Raw genomic sequence first — 24,710 nt, 5'->3', positions numbered from 1 at the left:
TGCTGTCAGTGTCAGTGGGGAGGCCGCAGTGGCACTCACCAAGATATGACACTAAAGCTGAATAAATGTTGATTGATTTTCTTGCCAATTGCAGTCATTGAGACATTGAGACGATACACTTAGTAGTAATACTCAAGAAGGCTTTTAAAGCTAAAGCTGAAGAATCAAAATGTTACCAGTACAGAGAGCATAACCTGGTTGCCTTGGCCCCCAAATAAGTGACGCCCCCCGGTGCTCCTGATGGAATAGTGTTGGCGACTTGTACACTACATTAGACAAATGTTGCCCTCAAGTGGCCACTTTAAAGAACACAGGGCTGTACTTGCTGGACTCCAAAACTGTCGTTTGGAGGATGTGTGACTCGCCGCATTCATGAAGAAAAAAAAAACACAAACATCCGACGAGACGTTCTTGACCTGTCACCATTTTGTTCTACGACAATATAGACAAAGAACACCTACCAAAACAAATTATACACTAATATTTCATCAGGAGAAAAAAAATCTCTGTTCTTTCTGATTTGAAGAAGCATTAAAACCATAGAAGACTGTTGTCCCAATTTGTGGTTTAAAAGCACTCCGCCTTTGAGAATTCATTTTTTTGTGCTTTTTATCATTTTCAGCCATTGTTGACTAAATCAATAAAATTGCACCAAACTGAAATGGTTGTGTACCTGTTTGTGCAGAAGAAGCGCTTGTCACGACTCTTTTGTATGCCTCACCGAGCACAAAAGTGCACCACACGGCCTGAAAGCATTCGCGCTTTGTTAGTTGGTCAAAGCAACAAAACACGAGTCGTACTACAAGTTGAAGGCTTCTTCTTTCATTTATTTTTTTTTGTCACCAACAAAATTTGCTTACAAAACATCCCAAAAATAAAAGTGTACCTGTCTTTCGGCATGTCATGCAGGCTGGCGGTTTGGACCACATACACAAATACAAATGAGGACAATCGCAGATAATTACTGTACAAAAATGAGGAAACATAGATGGGGGGTGCTATGAAGAGGGACACTAAACAAAACAAAGGTGTAATTGCTGAAGCTCCTCCTCCTCGTCTGAGCGCATGTGTGTGAGGTATATGGCTACTTCCGTCCGAGGGCGGGACAAAACGGCAGACGGGGCGTGGTCCATAGCGTATCAAAAAAAGTATAAAAACATAAAAGACTACATGGGGGGGGGGGGTTAAGATTTCACTGTAGAAAAAAAAAAAACGAACACGGGCGAGGCAGTCTGTCGGTCAGAGCTCAGTCGCTGGTGACCTGCGTGACCTGCGTCTCTCCCGTTTGGCTGGTGGACTGAATGAACATGGACTGGCTCAGGTCCTGACCCACCGGCACAGTCACCTGCTGGATCTGGTACAACTGCTGTCGAGCCACAACACACACAGGGAGGCGGGCCTTACAAACACACTTCCAAAAGACAAGACAGATTGTGAATGCTAAGCTACTTTAAAATCATCAACGTTGGCTGTGTTTGCGCCCCACCCCTCCACACAGAAGCCCCTAATTCGAAGCCCGAGTCTCAGGATGTGTTGGTGAGTCATTACCTGTCCGTCAGTGAACTGGTTGAACTGCTGCTGCCCTGGTTGCACATCAGCCTGCGTGATTTGCAAGAGCAAGTGCGTCGTCGGATGAGCAGCCAGTCGTTTCAGACAGTGCAGAAAAGACAAAAAGAAAAAAAAAGGTGTGTACCTGCTGCGTGTTGGCGAGGGTCTGAATCTGTCCTTGGACCACCTGCGCGTTGGAGACTGGCTGGGCCAGGCGAATGTACTGCAGCTGGCCCGTATTGAGCTGCACCTGCACTCGGTGGACACAAGGGGGAGACAGTGTCGAGAAGCACAGTGTGACGATGAGTATGTCCAAATAGGAGTTGAAGTCATTCCGTGAGTACAATCATAACGTAAGACATTTGGAAAAAAATAAAACACTTTGTCCAAGCGACGGCTTGGACTCACCGGAATCTGCTGGATCTCGCCTGTGTTGGTGATGATCTGCTGCATGACTTGCATGGTCTGGCCCTGGGCCTGTGCCTGGGCCGTCTGCGCTTGTCCCCCCGCCGCTGCCTGCACTATCTGCACCTGCTGGTCGCCCACCTGCATGGCCACGGGCGCGCTCTGGGGAAAGATGGATGCAAAACGGTCAATGGGGGCACGGGGGAAAACAAATCATTTCCTAAGCTGAACTGGGGGAGGGGTTTCATGGGCGGGGTGGATCAGACAGACAAGCGCATGCTGTGTTTACCGTGATGGGCGTGCCTTGCGATTGCACCTGCACTTGCTGCAACTGCTGCATGGTGGCACCTTGAAGCATCTGATGGGTCGCAGGAGAACGGGGACAAAGAAAAAGCAAAGCACCAGAATAGAAAGGAAGGAAGGACGGACGTACGGGGAGGATGACAACATGGAGAGAAAGGCAGCGTGAGAAAAGCGGCAACGCATGAAGCACAAGTAAAAAAAAAAAAAAAAATGATCCAAGCATTTGTATGAAAAATGGCAGAAGTGATGGGAGAGCTTCACATACAGGAAGGGGCACACAAGGCCGAAAATTTTCTTTACGCCGCACATTACATTCTCTTCCTCCTTGGGAAGAGAGATGAGTGCTAAGCTAGGCTATCCAATTATTCAGAAGAAGCCATCTACATGTACCATACGTCCAGTGTTTGCTTAGATCAAATGCTTCCTCTTGGGCTCGAGCGCCTGGGTGCCAGCAAGCTAACCAAAGTCAACAAAGGCAGGTGCGTTTGCCTGTCCGTCCTCTTTTGTTCGTGGGTACCTGTCCTTGCTGCGGCTGCGCAATGATGATCTGGCCGGGTTGGATGGTGGTGGCCGTTTGCGCGGCGGCAGCCTGCTGGCCCTGTTGCGCCCCCTGCACTTGCACGGCGCCAGGCTGCTGCGCCAGCGTGAAGTAGTACTGCACCGGCTCGGCTGGGGCCACTGTCTGACGCATCTCCTCCTACGCGTGCCGACAGAAGTAAGCTTGTCAGCACATGACGTCTCCCTGCGGTGTGTCAGCAGGTGTAATGGGAGAGGGGAGCCACTGATGAATAACTGATGGGGGTTGGGGGGGGCAGTTTGTACTCGAGATCTATTACGAGTGAGAGTATGTGTGTGTTGGCGGGGAAGAACATAGCAGAAAAGGTGTGAGTGCATTGTAAGCAACTTCAATTTCTATCAGCACTCCTGGGGGGGGTCACATAAGACCACACGCTTGCTTGCCAAAATATTTCTTCAATGGCTCCCGCACCAGTTATTCGGAACGCAATAGAAATTACAGCGATGAGGAAAACAGACCTAAGGAAAAAAGTCCACTTAATGTACACCAACAGGTGTCAAACTCAAGGACGGGGAGCCAGATATGGCCCACTGTATCATTTTCTGTGGCCCGCGAAGACAAATTGTGCATTAAATTTAAGTCATACTAAAATTGCAAATTGTCTTAACTTTTAAAAATCATCTTTTTAAAATATTTGAAAAGTTTTCATTAGTCTGATTTGAAAAAACAATTATTTGTCAGTTTGTTTTGTAGCTTGTACTGTATATAATATGAGGCGTTTATTTATTTGAGTTGACAGTCATAATGGCCCTTCAAGGGAAACTTTGACTACAATGTGGCCCGTGACAAAAATGAGTTTGACACCCCTGATGTACACTGTCCCACCCTTTCTTTCATGTGAATTGCCACCTTTCACAATAAAATGAGCTTGTTGGAGCGCGCTGGCTAAGCGAGCGACGTGGTGGCTGCCGCCGGGAGCGTAAACACCCCTCTCCCAGCTTTCATGACGGCACAGCTGAGAGTGTAGGATGTTTACACGCCCGGAGACACAAAGAGCTCGCACGTCCGTCTTCTGCTGGGTTGGGGCGCTTTGGTCAGCGCGAAAGCTGTCGTCAGGAGCAATAAGACGCTGCAAACATCCGACTGAAAGCTCTTGCGGCTCAGAGCGGCAGCTTCCAGTCAAGGATGTTTACAGCGCCTCCGGGTTGCCAACGGGCGAACGGCGGCGACCGAGATGATCGTCCCAGACAAACACAAAATAAATCCTACCTGTCGCTTCGGGGGCTTCAGGTCATCTCGGGGAACAATGTCGATGAGGAAGTCAAACTGGTCAAACTTGGTAATGGCCATGGCGATGTCGTTCCTCTGTAAACATGGCAAAATGTGAGTTTTTCCACCACGACTATGTGTTTAAAAAGCACTGTTAGAACAGTTTGGGACTTTTCATCACAGGTTACTTCTTATTTCTCATTTCTTCCCCTATTTAGGATGATTCAAGTGAACTTTCTTCAATGTTTGTGTGGTTGCCATACATCTCTTCCATATGCACAGCCTAGAGGCCCCGCTACTGCTGCCTCTGTGGAATTTTCCACAGGATATTGACTGTCAGACCCCCCGGTTCCCCCCCTTGCTCCATTGTGAACCTCCCAGCACTATTTATAGTCACTTGATTAATATCTGGCCACACCGGGTCACCCATCTCCACTTGTTCCATTGATAAGCGTTGCCGTGGTGATCCTGGACGCTGTCCCGTGCACGTGTGCAAAGGAAAAACTTACTTCTGAGGCGCTGCAGGAGGCAAAATAAATCAGATCTTAGGTGCCTTAATATCTGCCGTCCAAAATCAATTTGGAGCAGCGGGTTTGAGCCACAGCGCCCTCTACCGCAGTTCGGGCTTTGCCTTTCCCAAACTGTTTTATGGTGGCTGTTAACAACTGGTAGCATGTCATGTTATGGGGGTGTGGGGGGGAGTACGTGAACGGAACAAGATGGCAGTTTTTTTTTGTTTTAGTTGGCTTAAAAGTGTTCTTGTAATTTCTTAGTGTCACTTTGTCTGCTGTAGAGACAACGTATGAGAATGGGACTGGATAAAGCGGACTTAGGGGCTTTCATGTTCTGCTTGACAATTTTCCCTTCTTAACGTACTGGTGAGGCGAGCTCTAAGCTTCCCAACTGTTCCCATCGCCTTTTGCCGCCATTGCCCCCCCCCCCCCCCTCCCCCCCAACCCCCATTCCCGCTGGTCATTCCCAGAGTCCAGCTTGTTCAACTTTGTACCAAACGGCAGCTTGGGGGCGGGCCGAAAGTGGCTCAGTGGCACCCGGCTGGCTTTCAGACCCATTCCTTAGTGGGAGACGGCCGCTGAGGGGCCCCTTTCGCTTGTAGGCATACAGCGTCACAGGGCCTTAGTGAAGCGCAAGGAAGGTAACGCGGGCTTCTTGGCGCAAAAGAAACGTGAACAGGAGGAAGAAGCACAGTATGGACGACAACTGACCTGTAGCGTGCGTCGCTTGTTATCCTCCGTGTGGATCCATGCTCGCAGCGTGAGTTCCGTGATGAAGATCTGCGCCGCCTTGGCGAACAACACGGGCGCTTCAGCGCTGATCATCTGCGCAGTTAGCGAAAAAGAAATCAATTCTGGACTTTGCATGGCAATCAAAAGTTTGGTTTGAAAACGGCAAAAAAGGACAGTGTTGCCTCATAAAGAAAACCTCTGAGCCCTGTTAATAACAAAAACAGCAGTGCCTACAGACCCCGGCCGGCTCATACCAAAGACTATAAAAATGGGACCCATTGCCTCCCTGCTTGGTACTCAGCATTAAGGGTTGGAATTGGGGGGTTAGATCACCAAATGATTCCCGAGCGCGGCACCGCTGCTGCTCACAAAAAAAAGTGTGTCTGACTTCATAAGAGACCAAGTCGGGTTGTTGTGATGCGTCTAGTGTGTTGGTGGAGTGCCCAGTGCATGTCACTTCTCACTGACAACCCTCACCGCTGGCTAGCAGTATGCGAACGGGAGAGCCGAGTGCGTAAGTCTCTTCCTGCTAGTACATAGCCTCTCTAACAGCAAGCCCTATGTCGTGGCTCCACGCGGCGACACATGGCAACTGGGTACAACACGGACCCAGGCTAAACTACAAGGGACTCAGAGGAGGTTTGGCCCCTAGACGTGCGGCACGCAGGCTCACCGGTGTGTGGACACGCCCCGGTGCCCACGAACCAGCCCCCAACTATGGGTTAAATAGTACCACTGCCCAGTGGGTTCCTCGGGAGAGGAATGGGCTAAGGGAGTCAACCCCTACAGAAAATAAATTTCCCTTTGGGTTGGTGTCAGGAAGGGCATCCGGCTGTAAAAGGTTTTGCTCCAAAAAAAATTCTCAGTATAGGACTCTCAACCACGAGATGGCCATGGACCGTCCCCGGTGGAAGAAAGCCATACTGAGAATCCAGTCCAACCGAGCGGCAGCCTGGAAAGCGGACTTTAAACCGATGATGATGATGATGATGATGATGACTACAGATGCATAGCCAAGTAAGAATTACCAGTGAGGTATTCAAGATTTCAAAATGATTAGCAGGTAGGTTGACTAAATAGAGGGAATTGTTCACTCAGTGCCATTCAAGAGTTAGCTGCTCATTTTAACTCTGTGGCTAACAAAAACAGCAGCACCCGCAAAAACATTCGTGTGAAGCCTTGCATAATGTAGTGCTTAGCCTCGCAGCTAATGTGAGCAGCTGAAGGCGATAACCAAGCGCCGAGTGGTGCCGTTTTGCCGTTCTGAGAAGGGTCTCGCTGTCCTCACATAGAGGCCAGTGATCTCCTGATCTCTTTACGACATTTAAGCCGCCGCTTAACAGCAGAGGACAGCGCTCGACACGACACGGGTTGCGGCCCGCTCGCGCTTCGAGCCGATAATCCCAGCAAAATAAATCGCCCGCCACGTGGCGAGAACAACTCTGGCATCACTTCTGCTGTTTTACCTTCACATCCTCATCCAGCTTCATGATTTTCTTGATTCGAGCCAAAGGCAACTCCTGCACGCGGAAGTCCTTCTGGAATCAATCAACAAGCTAAGCGAGTGACAAACGACTACTTTGCCTTGCGTGCCGGTGCCAACGTACCACAGTTAGGTTCCGGATGTCTTCCATGACGCGAGGCCAGAAGGACTGAAGCGTCTGCTGGGCGTCGCTGCCGCCAGCGCCAAATGAATCTGCGGACATGATCTACAAAGCTGCATGGAGAGAAGACACAAATTTGTTAAATCACACTGGTCGCCGGAGGTTCGGGAAACTGTCAAATCACAGCCATCAATGTGCGGCGTTCAAACATGACATCCCCGCACAGATTCCCTTTCACACAGCCTCGGGCGCTCCAAGCCAAGCCGGCAATCTTGGCGGGTCGACTTTGCCCCATTCCGTGTCCCAAAGAGCAACTTTGACTGGCGCTGTCAAAGGGGCTGAAGCTTATCACCGCCTTGTAATTGAGCACCTCATGTCAACAATTGGCCTTCGCGGCGCAGCCTTCGTTCCGCTATCCCGCCTTGGCACAAACATTCGAAAAGCACGGCGTTCCGGAATGAACGCTTGCTGGCTTATCAGAACACCAAGCGTGGCATCGTTTGAGCAGGTATGTCCAACACAACCGGGTCGTATTCCATCAAACACGGCCTGAACGGGCTTCTATTCTGGTCCTGTCAGGATGGTCACTGTCGACCACATAGCTCCTCACCTAGACTGGCGTGTTTTGGATAGTGGCCGTGCCACCGAGTTCACAAAGACAGCAGCTAACACCGGGAAGAGCACTGCTAGCTAAGGGTGTCTGAAAAAGGATTCGGCAGGTTACTACGGCATGCCAAGAATTTGGTGGGGGGGTACTGGGCGGCGTGTCTGGGCACGCACAGCTACTGAGTGTATAGATCGCCGTCTCGCGCTTAACAGATGCGAGGAGCGTTTGCCTGAGAAGTGTTTGCCCAAGTTCACGCCGCAGTGCCACAGACGTTAACGCGAACCGGGCAGACACAAGCACGGGCGCAGTGCCGCGACTGGAGAGCTATGCGGGTCAAAAACATTCACAAGTGTAGGAAGACATGCCAGGGAGGATGCAACTCTGCCCAAGCCTGCCTATGGTGTTATTTCATTCCCTCCCGACATGGAAAAGATACTGAAAAAATACAGGACAAATGAAGAAAAACCAAAGGTGACTAGAGCTCCAAAATATTGTCAGTCCAAGGTGAGCGATGAGAGCAGACTTCCCCTCCGGACGGTGACGGGTGCTGGCGAACGTAGCCGCAGCCTCAATGAATGCGACAGAGAGGCCGCTGTGGCAATCAATGGCGTCGCTTGTAGCCGCCATGACAGTCGAGTGATTGACCTTGACAATAGCTCACCGCAGTAGCGCGCCTGCTCCACTCGGAGCACGATTGAAACGCAGCGGGTGAGCGCGCCGATCCTTGCCGACGTCTTCCGGCACCCGTGCTTCCGACGGCAACGAGGCAAGAGAAGCCTTTATTTGTCCCAGGGGAGGCGGCTAAATCAGCAAGCGGTCCCGTGGTGACTCGGAACAAGATGGCCTTGTCCCAGAGCGCGCCCGCCAGGCAGGGCAACTTGCTCTCCCTCGCGCTAACCTCAACAATTGAGCCATTAGCGTGGCCAGTTGGACTTGAACGCCATGGCAACGATGCAGCGGGACTCAAAAGGCTAACTTTTTGTCACTTTCGCTTCTTTGACACGCCTTTGATCTAAATACGCCGGAGGAAACGAATACAAACGAGAGGCAAAAAATGTAAGGCCGAGCCGTCAGAGAGGTTTTGGACAACAATATGTTCATTGTGTTCTAGTCAGAACAGTTCCTAAAATTTTAGCTTAAGGTGACGCGACACAGTTTACAACACTGTGTCTTTGTTCATCTACCTTTGCCGATGATGCATGGAAACTTTCCCACAGTGACATCCCGCAAATAGAAATGGTGATGTGCAAGACAGGTGGGAAGGCGCTGATCGCTTTCAACCACACGGCACAAGTGAGTCAGGTGTCACATTTCTCAGTAGCTTTTTTTTTTTAAACAGAGCATCAAAACAGAAAGAGACTATGAGAAGCATTTTTTTCCAGCTTTGTTCACAAATCTCTCATCTTTTTCACAATTGTGTTTAAATTAGAGCTTTGTGGGACATTCAAGACAAAGCTGAAAGCTGGTTCCTATGTGGACGCTGAATGTTTCTTGATTAGCTTCTTTGCTAGTGTCGGCTTTGTTACGGCGGACTGCGGAGGACGCCTATCGTCTCCTCTTCCCTGCGGCTGCGCCATCGTCGTCCTTTCGGGTCGCCAGAAGCGGCGGTGTCGGGTTTCTGCGCGCTGACGTGTAGCTCAACCTTTCCTGCTTTCACCTGACAACCCTTGTCGGAGAAAAGTCAATGGCGCTGCGCTGAATCAGCAGCTGCGCTGATGTTGCTCACAGCCTGGCCTTTTCCTGCCACAGCAGCGGCAAATAAGATGATAGCGGTTAGCCATGCGCCCGCATAAACGGTTTGATAGGTGTAATCAGGTGTATCAATAAGGCGCTCGCTCTTTGGGGGAGAGGACCAGTTCATCTGTCATAAAGTGTAAGAAGCGCCGCGACGCAATGATATCATCTAGGCATTTCATTTCCGATGAGATTAAAGCCGAGTGTGAGTTGTGCCGAAAATAGCCACACTTTACGACGAAATCCCGACGGGAGACGGAGGGCTTCCTTCCCCGGGCACCACGACCTCAAGCCGACCTTCCTGATGGTGACGAGTGAAATGAGCGAGGGTCTGTGGAAGGGTGGCTAACAAAATGCGTCGTAGCTTTGTGCTAAAGCTACCTTCTCAGGCAAATGTCGACCTTGAAAACACCGTTTCCTCACAGATCCAACATGCGGGGATCAATCATCTACTCCTAAAAAAAACAAGTTCCCAGGAGCGCATTACAGATTAACTACGATAATCTGTGCTGGTTTTCGTTTTTTTAGGACAGCAGATCATCCGTTTGTCAAACTTTGCCCTTGGTCCTGGATTGAAGAAAACTCTAGGAAGTGCTCGTCACTGATCTGTCAAGGTCATTTGGGAGAGGAGAATGCGACGAGGAAGGGTGGAGGAACTTGGGGGTGGGGGGTGGGGGGTGGGGGGTGGGGGGGGGGGGGCAGGTTTTGCATTGCAGCACGAGAGTGAACCCAAACTTGTTTTTGTTAGCACGCAGCTAAGACAATCAGGCCTCTCTGATTTGGAGCTTACACTTCCTCCACATACTTCCTTGCATTCTTGTGACCTTCATTCACTGCCGGGCCTCCAAGGAAGAGGAGGAGGAAGCGGGAGGAAGGAGGAGGGCCGACGCTACCTGCCAAGGGCAACGGGACGCGGCACCGCACTGACCTTAGCGTTGTTACCACAAATCTCCACATCCAAAACCCTGAGATTTGGGGATTCAATTTAGGATGGGTTATTTTTAGGCTTCCTCACTGTTGTTAGAAAAAAGAAAAGAAAAAAAAACAGTGGAAACTTTCAACAAGGGAGGGAAAACAGTGAGTGAGAGAGCGAGCGAGAGGGCAACTAAGGGAAAGCTGCGCCCTCCAAAAAGATTACATCACAAGAGATCAGATCAGACCATTAGTCTCCTCTGCCCCCCACCTCTTCCGCTCGCCCTCCCACGGCCCATCTGGAAGAATAACAGTGTACGAGGTCACTGAGACCAGCTGCACGTCCACCTCCAACCCCGAAGGACCACCAACCTTTGCATGTCCCCTTCAAGACTGGGGCGCTCACATTAGCGTATCAACAGGGACGTTCGGGGACAGGAGGCTCCAGGGAAAGCGGCTTCAAATAAGCAAATGTTACTTCGTCAAATTGTCGTTATCAGTGCCACTGTGGGAAGCCACAATGTCGATGAAGGGATGGGGTAAAAATAAATGTCACAAGGATTTTTTTTTTTTTATTGGGAAGAGATGCAGAAGACAACACAGGCGACTAAGATTTTGTCAACATCTTAAAATGTGTGTATTGGCGCCTACTGTTTTGTCGAATTTCTCATATCTCTATCCCCATGTTTCCCAATATTTTTTTGAAACTGTGTGCTTATTTTTCTCGTATTTTTTCCTGATCTTTTTACAAATATTTACTACCAGTTTCGATTTCATATTTTTTTTAGTTTTTATTATTTATTTACGATTTACCTGCTATTTTTGCATGTATAATTTTCCAGATTTCTAGTTTCTTCTATTTTCTACTTTGTATTTTATATTTTCGCATTTGTGTGCCATGTCTAATGTTTAGTTTCTCAATATTTTTGTATTTTATGTGCCACTTTTTGGATTTGTTCATATATCCTCAAAAATCTTTAAATTTTTCCAATATATTTGTATCTTGAAGTACTTTGCAATGTTCTTGTCATCCTTCTATGATTTTCCTGAGCTGTTTCCGTATTTCTGTGTGCATTTCTCCTGCTGAGGGTCACAGTGAGCTGGAGCCGACCGACCCAGCTGACTTGGAGTGAAAGGCAGATTACGTCATGGACTGGTTGCTCAAAGGTTTTGCATTTTTTCCAAATAATATTTATCATAGCAGGGGGGGGGGGGCAACTTCACAACACAACAAGCGAGAGCCTGAAGAGCAGGTTGTTGCTACAACTCAAGGGCATAACTCAGGACAGGGCAGGACAGCCTCATCACTCCAAGAGGTGAGTCTTGAAAAGATCACCTCAAACATACAGGTGCAGCCCCCTCCACTTTTCATTCTTAATGTGTGTTTCCAGCGGTCGCACTCACCCCGTGCCCTTCATGGTGGATGGTCCGTTCCGTGTTGATGGCGGTGGGGGGGACAGGACGCTGCTTGATTCTCCTTGCAGTAAGAACTTCCTTCCAAAACGCCACCGTTGCTCCACCGTGGGCCGTGGGGTAGAAAAAAATCTCGCCTTTGCTTGTTCACAAAGCCCCCCCCCCCCTTTACCTAGAACGACCCCCCAGCTTAAAAAAAGAAGAAATAGAAGGAGGGCTGGAGAGAGCGGTGACAGTCCGACTCCTGACTAGAACCGCTTTGCCTTTAACACTGGCCCCGCAATCAATCTAGCCTGCTACGTAACACCCCGGCTCCGCCTCTCGGCCAATGAGAGCGTGTGATGCTGCGCTTTCATTGGTTTGCCGAGCATGTCTGTCAAGCCCCCCCCCCCCCCCCCCCCCCCCCCCCCCTGCGCTGACGGCCAACTTCCTGCTCTAAGTTACCTTGAGCGGCAGCGTTAGGGGTCAGGGGAAAGAAAAAGAGGAAGAGAAAAGCTCGGAGAAGAGAAAAGTCGTGTGAGGAAGCTCTGGCAAGGTGCGTTCAGGGGTGCGACCTCATGCCGCCTTGCCTCTTTTGCATTGTCCTCTTCAGCGTGACACCCCCTCACCCCGTCCCTTTGGCTTTTCCGCGCGCTGCTCTGTCTGTGGCTGTGCTCTTGTTTACAATGTCAAACTAGACGTCTTTCCGTGGCCCCGCCACTTACGCTGCGCCATTGGCCGTTGAGGGAGTGACGTGTAAGGCCGCGCTGGGCGCTCATTCGCCGGCGCAGGTGCCCGTGCGGGCCTCCGCGTGTTGCATGCGCATAATTTAAAGCGCGCGCACACGCACGCACAAACACTTTGTCCTTGCTTTCTCGTTCATCGTTACTTGTCGACGCAGGTACAGCATGGCAGTTGTCCAGATACATGGGCGCCTTTTATTTATAAAATAACAATTATGGCCTGACCAAATCGATTAAAGTAGTACAAAATTAAAGTGTGTGCTATTGTGGCATTTGACAATAATTTTGGTGCTTCCATTTAATTGCACAGACAAATAATATTTACCCTCACATATTTGGTTGCTAGCACAGCTATAAACAACAGTGATCATTGTGGTCACCATAGTATAATTAAAAAAAAAAAAAAAATTGCCCTGACTTGCAACAGCCGCAAAATAGATCCAATTAAATTTCCATCAGACGTCAATGGAGCTGACGTGGAAAAGCGTCGGAACACTGAAGGAGGCTAATAAAATCAACGGCTACAAATAGCCAGCCCGCTATTTGTGGACAAAACGTATTATTATGCTTGAGTACAGAGGGGCAAAACAATCCAAAGGTCTCCTAAAAGCAAGTTGCAGGCATAGAATGGTGCTCGTTGTTGGCGGACGAGCGCACCTCAAAGGCGGCGACGACCTTCAAGGCAGCGAGGCCAAACGCCACTCGTGTGCATCCTATGTTGGCAATCTTACATCATAGGCCTTACAGAAAAGAGAACAAAAATCATTGCGCACAATTCGTATCACATGGCTAATACTAAAACTTGCTATTTTTCTTCACAATAAAATTATTTTCCAGTATTTTTATTGTAGTATATTTTTATTTTGTCTAATACATATTTTGCCTTTTTTGCCAAACGTGTGTAATTCTCACTAAATACGCGCATTAACTATTTCCAAATATTCTGCCTAATATCTTGTCTTATTTGATGATATTTTTGAAACTCTAAAAGAAATGGGACGGAAAAAAGCAAAGTGGTGAAGGACGCAGCAGATAAAACTCCCGGGACATTCCCTGTTTCTATTTGGGTGACGAGCCTAGGGACCGACGAGCGCGCCGCTTCTTCCCGTGTGCAGCACAAGATGGCCGCCCGCAAAAAAAGGCGTGCAGAGACACCTGGCAAGGTCACGGCAGACGGCAAACCTTCCCATGACCTGCAGCGGCGACGTGTTTAGAGATAAACATGCAGCATACAGGTTGCACCTTTTGGTAAATACACACCATGGGGGCAAAGCTGACTTTCATTGCATATTTTGGTCCTTAAAAAATGCTGACACCAACAATAAAGTAATAAAACGCACATTGTGTACGACTCTCTGAATTTTGCCGACTTAATGCTAACGTAATGCAAAATGCCATAAACGTGCTAACAAAACAATAGACCTCGCATATATTCTTTATACTTCGTGAAAATAAAGACTAATATTCTTTTTTGACTGCCCTTTGTTGGCTCAGGCACACAACAGCACGGGCAGCATAATGTCCACTGAATTACATATTTCATACAGTACAATATGCAAAAATGTCAGGGTTTTTTTTTTTGGGGGGGGGGGGGTGAAACTGATAGCAATAACAACTTTTGCATTTATTTCAATGATTAAAGATGATTTGAGCTAAAAGCTGGCAATGGAGCAAATTATACTTCTATGTCAATGTATTTGTGCATTTTTCATTTAATACTATCTATTTTCAATCATTTTGGGTGCATTTTTAGTTTATTTGATAATGTCTACTATTTTCTGTCTGAATGTTGAACTTTTTCCTTTCTCCATTACTTTACGATACTTTCGGAACTGAAAACCGTATTAATCATTGTTTTGCTGCGGTTTGTAAACAAGCTCTTTCTCATTTTGATACATCTTGATGTCGTTTTATAAGAAGCACCTTTGGCATGAAGATAACAATAAGATCATCCTTATGACCTTGTCAAGCATGCGTCAAAGTGCAGACGTGTATCAAACGACGTCGACACCAACCAACCAACCAAACAAACAAGATTTTGGTGGCGACCCCAGGACAAAACGCAATGAGGGCAAGGACACGCAAGCTATCTTGCTACTTAAATGGTTTCAACGCGCTTTGGACACGTTACGCTGTTGTGGCTCGAGGCAAGCTAACGTGAATGCTAAAAGCAAATTTTGAATTTATCCCTTGCCAGCACGATATCACCAAGTGGGAAGTTGATAAAGCTTCACTCTGGCCCGGGCAAGAAGGAGCCCTATCCAATAAAGACAACGTTCGGATGTGTCATTCAGACCAATCAAACCTCGGACTACATTCCACCAATCAAGATTTCTTGGGGGCCGATGTTGCTTCGCAGAGCAACCGGCGCCATTCAGGCTCTGTCGCCAGCGGCGCGCTAAGTCGAGCGCTCACTGACGTCGCGAGCCAAAATGGAGGACCGCTGGCGCCAGTTTCCCGAGCGGGCCACCCAATAAGCTGCTCACATAGCGCGGGGAGGGAAATGGCGCCGCTGTTCATGTCGCCTCCAAAACAATCGTCCATTGGCCAAGAACGAGCACATGAACCCTGGACAAAGTCTTACAACCCCCCGCTCTAGCACCCGCCGCGGGGCCACACGCTCCGTTCACACGCGTCACACTAAAAAATTGCGGTTTGGGCTACTTACTTTGTTGATGGCGAAGAGAGGACAGGCTCGGCACTATTATTTATTTTGTTTAGCTTGCTGAAGTCAAACAAGATGGCGGTGGCCGAAACCGGAAATAGTTTCCCGCGCGATGTGATGATGTCATTAATTCCGACAGCCACCCCGACGGTATGGCCATTTAAAATCAATAGTTTTGCACTTAGCCTTTTTTTTTAATAAACGTTGGGTTAACTGTTTCTAACCCTAACCTCATAAAATATAAAATAATAGTGATGAAATGTGTTGCATGATTAAGAATTTATTTTGGCATCAATTAGCATTAAAAGAAGTGAAAGCAGAGGAGGTGCAGCAGACAAATATTTTATTTACACATTTCCTGAACAATAATTAGCAATTTAAGTTTGCATGGCGCAATGAGTGACCAGTCCAAGGGACATCTGACCTTTGCCAAAAGTCAGCCGACTTGGGTTCTGGCTCTCCCGCAACAATAAAGAAGATATGCAGTACAGAAAATAGATGGGTGGATAGTCAACAAAGATGACATTTTATTTTAAAGCTTCTACTTAAACTGCAGCCATGGTACACTACAATAAATGTATGACTAATTCCTAGACATGAATTCCAGGATAGTGGATTTGAGTTTTTCTAGACTTTTGGAGTACTGAGGGTTCCGATGCATCCCAATGGGGCTCTCCAAGTCCAAAGGCGGCGAGCGAGAATTGAAAACACCTTGGGAGAATGGCTGCAGGTCACGCCGCTGAAACTGCTGCTGCAGAGCGTCTCCTTGGAAGCGTTCAGGACACTGTGCTCGCTCATCCGGATGACGCGTCATGTACATCTGTTGCTGACCAAAACCTCCAATGGACAGGAGAAAGGTGAAGCTTGATTGTGCAGGTGCAACTCATGTGAGAAGTACAACTCGTACCTTCGTAACGGTTTCCGTCCAAGTCGCTGGGCTCTCTGCACACTTCTTGCTGGTACATGTGCGGGCCATCGCACAAGTTGCTCGAGTTTCTTCCTCCTCCGTTTCTTTCCTCGCCATAACCGTCTTCGGATCTCCGAAAGTTGGGCTCTTGCCAGGAGCGTTGAGAGGACATCTGTAGGAGTGTGGGACTGTTTGGCTGTTGGAAAACAGAAACATTTGTCAACAAAGGCTTTTCAGGCAGAACCCAGCCAATTAGTAGAAGTGCAGGAGGATGACATTGCCTTCACCGCGGGATGGCAAACTTCACCCCAAGTGTTCTTCGCCCCATTCCCTTTGACTCTGAACTACTTAGTACCTTTGAAACGAGGACATTCGCAAGTCGACCCAGCATGCCTTGCCACATTAGCTGTTTGGCTATTGTGAATATTCTCCAAAACCAGGCATGGGATGATGGCTATGAAGAGAGGTTGTCATTTTATTAACAAAGACTACCTGTGTTTGTGAGAATTGATTGGGATGCCGCGTCAGTCTACGGGTCTCCTGCTGGGACGTTCCGCTGGCGGATGATTCCAGAGGACGTCTGAGTTTGACGTCCGGAGGTCTATCGTTGAACCTGTTGACAAAAAAATGTCCGCAAAGCTAACAAATCACAACAAAACCAAAAGAATAGCAACACTCAATTGCTTACATCCTGTTGGTCACCGCCACCTCCTCGGGCGTAGCGTCCGAGAAGCGGCTCTTTCTTTTGCGTCTGCCAGATGCCTCGTCAGCTGCGGGACCATTCAAGAAACGGCGGAAAGGCTCCGGGATGGCCGACATGCTTCTGGAATCTTCTAGAGGGGTCTGGAAGCCGGCGGGGTTGTCTGGAAGGGACTCCGCTTGACACATGCCATGATTGTAATCTCGAAAACGCTCACGCGGTCGCTCTGAAGATAAGCGAACATTCCTCATGGGTGGTTCCGACACACTTGTCCCAACTCTCACATCTCTACCCTTGTCATAAGACCACCACAGGTCATCTCCTTGAAAGCCTGGGCTCTTGGACTGAAAGTCTAGACGCTGGGTCTGGTATTCCGGACGCTTGGTCTGGTACTCTGGATGCTGGGTCTGGATGTCAGGACCCTGGGTTTGGAGGTCTGGATGCTGGGTCTGGATGTCAAGACCCTGGGTTTGGAGGTCTAAACGCTGGGTCTGGTAGTCCAGACGCTGGGCCTGATAATCTGGACGCTGAGTTTGATAATCTGGATGCGGGATTTGGTACTCAGAACGCTGGGGCTGATACCCTTGACGCGGGGGCTGACAGTCCAGACCAGGGAGCAGAAACTCGCGCCTTCTATCCTCTGTGAAAAACTCATTGTTTGCCTCCTGCTTTTTGTAGTTGGTGTAACTCTCTGCGGGTTGATCCCAAGCCTGTTCGGTCTCTCTATAGGGCTCGACCCTTTTTGTTCCTGTGCTACAATTATCCAGACGATATTCCAGGTCCAAACCCTTTCCCTGGCTAGAAGTCCTTACCCAGTCGTTGGCCTTTGCCATCTGCTGATTCCACGGGTTTGTAGTCTGTCCCCTTCCTGCCACATTCATGGGGCGAGCCTCGGCTGGGAGGAACGCGGCTCTGCTCGGTGGATCTGCCCTAAAACGACCGTGGTCCGAGGCATGGAATTCCTGCTTGCGTTGGTGCGCGCTTGAGGGCTTCTGCGGGTTTTCCGTATGCCTCTGCCATGAGGGAACTACACAGCCATAGGACTTGAATCACCACAACGGCACAAATTGTACAGTAGCCATTGTCATTTTTGTCATTGAATTATACTCGTGAAGCAATAAATACTCAGTATTTAATGATCCACGAGTGGTCGCCACGACGACCTATTCCTGTTGCCTTTTGTTCGCATTCACCACAGCAGACATTTATTTACCTCTTGTCATGATGTGTCCCAAATTCTTCATTGTCTGTAATACAAAACAAAAGTATTTTAGTTCCTTTTTGGATGCAAGGTGACGACTACCAGACCATGCGTCTTACCTTGGGACGTCCGCTTCCGTCCTGCCTGGCGATGATCTCCGCTCGGGTGCGAATTATCTTTCCAGTTAGCGTCATCACCGATTGCTTATCCCAGGAAACCAGATCCGGACGCTTTGTCTCCTGCAATGATACACTGCTTTGAGTAACGTTATTATTTAAAAAAAAAAAAAAAAAAAAATGGAATTTGTGGGATTATGAAGTGCAATACAATATATTTCTGCCTGTGTTTTCGCCCGATCACATGATGAATAATTTCCGGCGGGTGTGCGGTGATATTACAAAGTGTGCATGTGTATCGGGGCCCAATGTTGGAATGCTCCGCATTCACACTCAGCACCTCTTCCAAGAAGCTTAAACCTGAAACGGGAGTTAACAATTATTCTGTCACATCAATTTAGGAGCTGAAAAGCACAAGCTGCGTTACATACCAATCACTGGCTCGTCAAGCTTCAGGTAATCCACGTATTGTAAAATATCGTTGAACTTTGGTATGATTTGTTCTCGGACCATGTGACCTGACAACACCAAACAAAGATGCATAAGTAAAATCCAGTTTGTTTGAGTTATGCTCAAATTTTAACCTAGTAGTGTAGTGGAGTGTCATTGCACCTTCCATTGGCAACCTACAAAGATGGCTTAAAGTAAGCATGCAAAGAGGGCACTGGTACATGTTGGCACACCCACTCAAGTAATGACCGTGGGGAAAGGGATGCCTAAAGAACATTAGAAAGATTCTCAAAGTCAGCTGATCGCTGCGCCAATCTTCAAGACCGCTGAAGAAAAAAGTCACCAGTCAGCCAAGAGAAAGTCTCCACTTGCTCCACTGGTAAACAACAGAAATAGTGATTTCTGATACAGCCTGCTTGGTAAATGTAAAACTAAAAAAATGTGATGTTGCAACTGTGCAAGAGCAGTTTACCCAAAGTGCAGCCTCTGCACCAAAAAGAAAAATCCAAGCTACTTGAGAACCAACTAAGGAGTACTATTGGACCCGGTACACAAGATCCAACGTAAGGGCACCAGAGACAAGAACCATTCTTGTGTTAAAGAACCAAGCTGCCTGTATTCAAGAACCAAGCTACAAGTCCTCAAAAAAAATCCCAGTAAGTGAACTTGCCTCAACACGCTCCGCAACATCGTCACTATGAAAGTTCAGAAGAGCTCGGGAGAACTGCGCTGGGACCCAAAAGTTAAGACCGACGATCCATATGAAAATATGACCGGTGCTGCCACTGCAATCCCATCGACACGGAAAATGTTTGAAAGATGAAGAACGGGACCTGCCTTTGTGTGTGCGTACCTGTACTTCAAGTGTGGAGCAAACATATGCTAGGCCATTGCAGACCCCAAATGACTCGACGGACGACGGGGTCTACTTACCAGCGGCGACGGCAGCATCCTCCTTCTGCCAGGGATGAAAGGAGAGCAATAAAAAAAAAAAAAATCAGTGTTGAGCAGAGGCGTGGTGGCGCTACAATGGAAAAATACATCTTTAACAGTTAGTTCAGTAAATATCTTTGCTTTTGGGAGACGCTGTACTTACAGAACGCCAATATGGTTGTGGGAGAGGACCGAATCCGATTGTACTGACTTGGAAGGTGAGCAGACAAAGTGAATTTGTTGACTAAACTTACCAAGTCCTACATACTTTGAAACGTTTTTGTTTAAAAGAACAAGATGTTGCTTGATGCCTTCGGGTACTCGAGAGGGGTGGATCCCATAAGTGTCCGAGAGAAGACAAGACAAACATCAAAGAGTCAGATGAAGAAAGTTGTGAGCGTAAAAACTCAGTTGGCCAGGACTAGAGAAGGTGTTAGCTTCAAAACTCGTCATGAACCCCCCCAAAATGGAACACCTGAGTATGGAGGTTGGACTGCTTCCTTGAAACTGGACAGGTCGTAAAACTTGTGGGTTATAATTTGAGGTGTCCTGTGTAGGGGCTTGATGTTCTACATCAAGAGTCTGAAGCACTTCAAGTCAATCGGTAGCGGTACACTGCGGTGTCAAGGCGACAAATGGCTGCAGAGTGGAAAGCAAGCTGCACATGCCAAGACTGAACAGAATCTTCTCTTTCGTGAGCATGCTCATCAAGACCACCATTTCTTCAAGTCCGATAGTCAAGCAGTTCAGCAATGTCGTGAAAACATAAGAACACCTTATCTCTTGGTCACTGGTTATTGCTCAATGTCCAGAAAGCCTCTTTCTTGCTGTTCCCATCACTATGGCTCCACCTGCAAAGCTAAAAACTTGAGTTCGTGCCATCAGCGATTAGAGTTGGGAAATGGCAGCTTGAAGGGGATATGTAAAGGAGACACGTAAATAAAGCCTTGGTCTGCTTTGCTTATTGTCTTTTAACTGTGAAACAATAGTTGCATTGTCATAAATGTTAAAGGTAATGCATCCAGTTCCCAGAAAATACCATGCGAGAGCAGCGTTATAGCATTATAACGCAAGTTTCCTGAACTCCGTTTACACGAGGACGTGGGGGTTTTTTTTCCTATAATTTTCAAACATATACTGTTGGCTCGCAGTCTTTCAGCTACTTATACTTTAAACTTCCCATTGATGTAGTACAATGCAGAAGAAGCACCTGAATACAGACTCTGGACTTTACTGAGCTCCTTTTTGTTGCTCGATTGTTAATGTACAAGGATAATGAAATTAGCTACAATCATCATCATCGTACCTTTAAGTGTCCCGGCGTCGTTAAGTGTATCTTATACAAACTGAGTCCCCTTAAGGATACTTCACATACCTGCAAGTGCAAAACACGTAAACAATTGTACGAATTGATGCTTGGGTAGCTGAATACTCCATCTTAGCTCGCTTACCGAACACTCCATGAACTCCGTCACCGAGTCATCTTCGTATGGAGTTGTCAAACCATCCATTGTTAAAAAAAAAACAATCAACTCGTGGTCGTTTCAAATTCAATTTGACCAGGGGTACGCACGACGATAGCGTTTGAGGCTAAGCTAACTAGCATGCAAACGCGATTTGCAGAGAAAACCAGTTCAGTTTTAAGGTAAACTATAAAAATTGAAGTTATATTGACTATATTTATGCTACACTAATAGTCTTCGTGCACAAGTTAATTCATAATTCTTAATATTTAAACTAAATCGGAAACGACGCTCATCCTAAACGCGCAGGCTTGGGACTCCAAACCATGTACTTCCGGGTAATAGTTCATCCTTTTGGATTGTTGAGCGGTTTGCCACCTAACTGGGCATTACCGTCAACTACTGCTCCAGACACTAAATCAGAGCATAAGCTCTCAATCTAAAACTTTATCTACACCTAGCTAATACACGCATATATAAGCTCCGTGTAATAGCATTTAGAGGGGGAAAAAAATATTTTAAAAAGTATTTAGAAGCAATTGTCACTGTCGCCCCTTCTTGGCCTGGCGCAATACTACACAAATTATACTGCCATAGCCTTTTTTTTTATTTTGACACCAGCAGATATGTACAAAAAGCCACAACCTGAATGAAAAAATTCACATTGACACAAATTCAAATATAAGATATTTACATGGAGCCGTGTAGTATTATGTACACTGACTCTACACTCACACTTTTGCAATTACAGCTTGAATTAACATGTAATACAGTAGCATGGTTTTCGAGAACGGCAGGATATAATGATATGGGGAGGGTGCAAGATGAGCACGTGGGAGAAATTAAAAACACACTGACATTATTTGGATGAAAATAAAATACGACAAACAATGCTAAAACCGAAGAAGTGACAGATTCAAAAGTTGAATGTCAGGTGGAGGCGTCACGGAGGCCACCCGGGAGATTGTTCAAGCGGGATCGCAGCTCTTTCCTGACCTGGCTCACTCGGGCCAGTTTGCGTTTGTATTCCTGGAGAAAAAGCCACAGAAATTTGGAATTTGCATCATTTCCGGACCTGGCTCACTCGGGCCAGTTTGCGTTTGTATTCCTGGAGAAAAAGCCACAAAAATTTGGAATTTGCATCATAACTATAGTCATTTACCAGACCTTGATTTAAAGAAATTATATACAGTACCATAAAGTAAAAATTTGGCACCAACCAACGAGATCAGTTCTCCGTTTTATTACAAAGTGACACAAATCCTATTATGCATATTTTTGGTTGTTGGCTAACCATTTGATTGTATAAAATCATGACAAATCTAGAAGGGCTTCAGCACACCCTCAAATTCATGCAAAGAATAAAAACTAATGGCTACATACTTCGAGTTTGTGCTCGTTGTGAACCAGACCGTCACGCTGGCTCTGCAGGAAGCTGGTTAGCGTGCGTGTCAGCTGCCGCCGGTCGTCAATTTCGGCCGCCAGCCGGCCACTGTAGTCGGCCAGCAGCATGCAGGCGTCGTCTACCTGCCGCGAGAAACGTGCGCCCGACTCCTTATCTGAGACGGGGACACGCATCACACCAGTCGGATGCGGTGAGCAAAATGCAAACGCTTGATTAGGGCTGGCTAACCAGTACAACATTTTATTTTGAATTTTACACAATACTAATTGAAAACATAAACACCATGACTCAAGCAAAGACATGTTTAAAACAATTTAATGAAACTCAGCCTAATTGACTTGTCTATTAAAATAAAATAAAGAAACAAAAATACAACATTTTTGTTTCAACTCCAGAGACGGATGAAATTATTGAAATGTAACAAATGATTTTTAATGCAGTTTCTTAGATCAGAGCTGTGGAAAAACTGCTGAGTTTTGATTTAACAGAGGTACTAGTTCTTAAAGTTGTGGAGTGCAAATGTGTTTCAAGAAGAAGATGGCTTCCCCTACCTGTAATCCTGTGCAGCAGCGACGTGTCCTGCACCTCAGCGGGCAGCGAGGAAATGCGCTGACGCAGCAGCGAGTCTCCCGAGGTTGCGTTCTCCAGCTCCTGCAGCGCTCGGATCAGCTCCGAAGTCTGTCGGGAAGAGAATCAAGACCCCATCAGGCTTCAAAGTCAAGGCCGTTGCAGTAAAGCGGCCTTTTCAGCCATTAGGAAGCCAGAACAAAGTCACTTCCAGGAAAAGAAAAAGGATGCTGCCGTAACTGTACGCTTTCACACAGGGGTGCAGCTTCCCACATTTAGAAAATTGGATGATGTCTTATGATTTTCCGACATGTAGACGATATATTTTTTCTGTGTAGCCTAAAATTCAACCAGCGAAATGTGTAACAATTCCGCCCGCTGTCTTACTAAACCGTCAGGGTCAGGACCTTCGGGGGCTCGGCTGGAGAAGTCTGGCTGGGAAAGTTGTCGTTCAGTGTTTGGATGGACTCGTAGGACCTCTTGATGGGCTTCCTCTCACCATCTACGGAATGTCACAAGAGACAATGCACGTCATTGTCCTCAATCAATTAGGAAAAAGCAAACGGGAGCTTACAGATGACTCTGGAGAGCTGGTCCAGTAGCTCATTTTCGTAGACGGCTCTCTCCTGCCAGATGGACAACACTCGGCCCAGTTGCTTCTTACAACCATCCTCGCACTCTCTGAGGGACAACACAAACTGTGATAAACAAATTGTGTGTGACACTGGTTTAGCGTGAGGCCAGGGGTCACTGTTGCCCACTGATTCATGTGATCGTTGTTGACCAGTCTCATACGCACTTCTGGACTGGACTAAGGTAAGTTGGTATGGTTCAGGGTGCAGAAACACACATGCATACCTGTAAACATGTTTGAACGCATCGACAATGATAGGCGCAAAATCCTGGGTGAACTCAGGTCCTTTCCTCTTGCTGTTCTGAATGACGTCATTGGCCAAGTACAGGAAGGTCAGTTTGCGTGACACCGGAGCTGCACACACAATTAAGAAGAGTACACGTGTTGTGGTAAACATACGAGAGGTAGCAGAACTGCAACATCGATAAGCGGCTGGTGTAAATACGAGCTTGGGCGTTTCAAGGACGGTCTTGGTCTTTAGAGCGATCACAAGTACGTTGGGCATTCCCCATGATCTTTAACAGTGAAGACACTATTCCGCATTTGACTTGCTAGCGCCTGCACCACAACACATTATGCACGCTGGCAAAGAAAGCTTGCAGCTGCATGGAGGTCGCTTACCTTTAACGAGCTCGTCGTACCAAACGTGCACGATGGTCTTGGAGTGTTTCCTGTGGTGGATGAGCCACAGCGACAGCGTCTGAACGCTCTGCTGAGAGTTGCTGAGCTCGGACAGTTTCTTCTCGAGAGCAGCTTCGGAGAACGAGGACATGACGACCGCCGCACAAACCTCGTCGCTCCGCGTTACCGACACGCTTTAGCTTGATTGTTCCAACTTCCTCACTCGGTTATTGCAGTTCTTTTTTAACTTTAAATGCGCGTTAAAGTAGCCATCCACAATTAAAACATGTTAGCGTACCGCTTGCGCAGTGTCGTACTTGACTACCTAGCTAGCCTAGCCTGGTGGCCTGCGCGAGGTACTTTTCCGTGTGCTCGTCATGACGCATTCATGACAACCGGAATTCCAAAGATCTAGATATCAATTTTAGAATTAAATGTATTTAAAACTATTCTTGATATTTTAAGAGCGGATTGACAATTGTGCAGAAGCTATTTGCATGTCTGAAAAAATAGTACATACGTGTCCCTGTTCACTACAGGTTAAAAAGATACACGATAGCGCTTACTCTTGTTATAATGCGTTAAAAATGTGTCAAAACTCTGTATTTTAAAATGCTGATTTGGAATCTAATCAACATGTAAAATGAATCTGGTGACGAACTTTGATTTGACCAATTGTAAATAAGCCTATTTCGCACTATGGACAATTTTTACGTACTTACCTTGAACAGATCAGTCCGTGTCTGTTATACGTTAACACGGCCGCCGTA

At 47.3% G+C, this 24,710-nt stretch overlaps 3 protein-coding genes and 1 long non-coding RNA gene across 14 annotated transcripts; 1 reads left to right on the top strand and 3 right to left on the bottom strand.

Annotated features, from left to right (window-relative positions):
* Nucleotides 1-806: 806 nt before the first annotated feature.
* Nucleotides 807-15,078, bottom strand: nfyc (nuclear transcription factor Y, gamma). 6 transcript variants are annotated; one of them, XM_049750862.1, is made up of 11 exons: nt 14,947-15,078; nt 6,894-7,003; nt 6,753-6,824; nt 5,266-5,379; nt 4,043-4,138; nt 2,774-2,953; nt 2,243-2,311; nt 1,957-2,115; nt 1,694-1,798; nt 1,549-1,599; nt 807-1,366 (listed from the first exon to the last, which is right to left on the bottom strand). In XM_049750862.1, the coding sequence occupies exons 2-11, from the start codon at nt 6,990-6,992 to the stop codon at nt 1,247-1,249; spliced, it is 1,065 nt and encodes a 354-aa protein (XP_049606819.1). In that variant the 5' UTR covers nt 6,993-7,003; nt 14,947-15,078; the 3' UTR covers nt 807-1,246. The 6 variants fall into 6 exon arrangements, with proteins under 6 accessions (XP_049606819.1, XP_049606821.1, XP_049606818.1 ...); XM_049750864.1 differs by having other exon boundaries at nt 6,753-6,821; XM_049750861.2 differs by lacking the exon at nt 14,947-15,078 and adding an exon at nt 11,548-11,967.
* Nucleotides 11,961-13,617, top strand: LOC125986925 (uncharacterized). The gene is made up of 2 exons (XR_007487807.1): nt 11,961-12,091; nt 13,270-13,617. It is a non-coding gene; the product is annotated as an uncharacterized lncRNA (long non-coding RNA).
* A 191-nt stretch (nt 15,079-15,269) lies between the features above and the next one.
* On the bottom strand, nt 15,270-21,170 carry si:ch211-13c6.2 (uncharacterized protein LOC100000125 homolog). 5 transcript variants are annotated; one of them, XM_068649069.1, is made up of 11 exons: nt 20,702-21,170; nt 19,414-20,625; nt 19,251-19,341; nt 18,299-18,385; nt 18,079-18,227; nt 17,871-17,990; nt 17,764-17,797; nt 16,539-17,577; nt 16,343-16,463; nt 15,851-16,046; nt 15,270-15,780 (listed from the first exon to the last, which is right to left on the bottom strand). In XM_068649069.1, exons 4-11 carry the CDS (start codon nt 18,378-18,380, stop codon nt 15,527-15,529), a joined length of 1,995 nt encoding a protein of 664 aa, XP_068505170.1. In that variant the 5' UTR covers nt 18,381-18,385; nt 19,251-19,341; nt 19,414-20,625; nt 20,702-21,170; the 3' UTR covers nt 15,270-15,526. The 5 variants fall into 5 exon arrangements, with proteins under 5 accessions (XP_068505170.1, XP_068505171.1, XP_049606788.1 ...); XM_068649070.1 differs by having other exon boundaries at nt 19,251-19,275; nt 19,505-20,625; XM_049750831.2 differs by having other exon boundaries at nt 19,251-19,275; nt 20,557-20,625.
* Nucleotides 21,171-21,296: 126 nt separating this feature from the next.
* Nucleotides 21,297-24,333, bottom strand: LOC125986917 (regulation of nuclear pre-mRNA domain-containing protein 1A). Of its 2 annotated transcripts, none has more exons than XM_049750873.2 (7): nt 23,941-24,332; nt 23,544-23,673; nt 23,260-23,366; nt 23,093-23,187; nt 22,670-22,796; nt 22,097-22,272; nt 21,297-21,742 (listed from the first exon to the last, which is right to left on the bottom strand). In XM_049750873.2, exons 1-7 carry the CDS (start codon nt 24,089-24,091, stop codon nt 21,644-21,646), a joined length of 885 nt encoding a protein of 294 aa, XP_049606830.1. In that variant the 5' UTR covers nt 24,092-24,332; the 3' UTR covers nt 21,297-21,643. The 2 variants fall into 2 exon arrangements, with proteins under 2 accessions (XP_049606830.1, XP_049606831.1); XM_049750874.2 differs by having other exon boundaries at nt 21,673-21,821; nt 23,941-24,333.
* Nucleotides 24,334-24,710: the final 377 nt, after the last annotated feature.

This window comes from Syngnathus scovelli, chromosome 19, assembly GCF_024217435.2.
Source record: "Syngnathus scovelli strain Florida chromosome 19, RoL_Ssco_1.2, whole genome shotgun sequence".
In the NCBI taxonomy this organism is placed as follows: domain Eukaryota; kingdom Metazoa; phylum Chordata; class Actinopteri; order Syngnathiformes; family Syngnathidae; genus Syngnathus; species Syngnathus scovelli.
The sequence above is the reverse complement of the archived record's forward strand: the minus strand, read 5'-3'. Positions and strand labels throughout refer to the sequence as shown.

Excerpts from the sequence above, each read along its gene's own strand:
- nfyc (XM_049750862.1), bottom strand. The coding sequence starts at position 6,992 with ATGTCCGCAGATTCATTTGGCGCTGGCGGCAGCGACGCCCAGCAGACG. Across the intron at positions 1,799-1,956 it reads GCGAGATCCAGCAGATTCCG|GTGCAGCTCAATACGGGCCA; the intron begins GTGAGTCCAAGC and ends CACCGAGTGCAG. Across the intron at positions 1,600-1,693 it reads CCCTCGCCAACACGCAGCAG|GCTGATGTGCAACCAGGGCA; the intron begins GTACACACCTTT and ends CAAATCACGCAG.
- LOC125986917 (XM_049750873.2), bottom strand. The coding sequence starts at position 24,091 with ATGTCCTCGTTCTCCGAAGCTGCTCTCGAGAAGAAACTGTCCGAGCTC. Across the intron at positions 22,797-23,092 it reads CTCCAGCCGAGCCCCCGAAG|ACTTCGGAGCTGATCCGAGC; the intron begins GTCCTGACCCTG and ends TCTTCCCGACAG. Across the intron at positions 22,273-22,669 it reads GCTGCTGCACAGGATTACAG|ATAAGGAGTCGGGCGCACGT; the intron begins GTAGGGGAAGCC and ends TCCCCGTCTCAG.
- si:ch211-13c6.2 (XM_049750831.2), bottom strand. The coding sequence starts at position 20,761 with ATGGATGGTTTGACAACTCCATACGAAGATGACTCGGTGACGGAGTTC. Across the intron at positions 19,276-20,556 it reads CGACGCCGGGACACTTAAAG|AAGGAGGATGCTGCCGTCGC; the intron begins GTACGATGATGA and ends CATCCCTGGCAG. Across the intron at positions 16,047-16,342 it reads ATCAATTCTCACAAACACAG|CCAAACAGTCCCACACTCCT; the intron begins GTAGTCTTTGTT and ends GTTTTCCAACAG.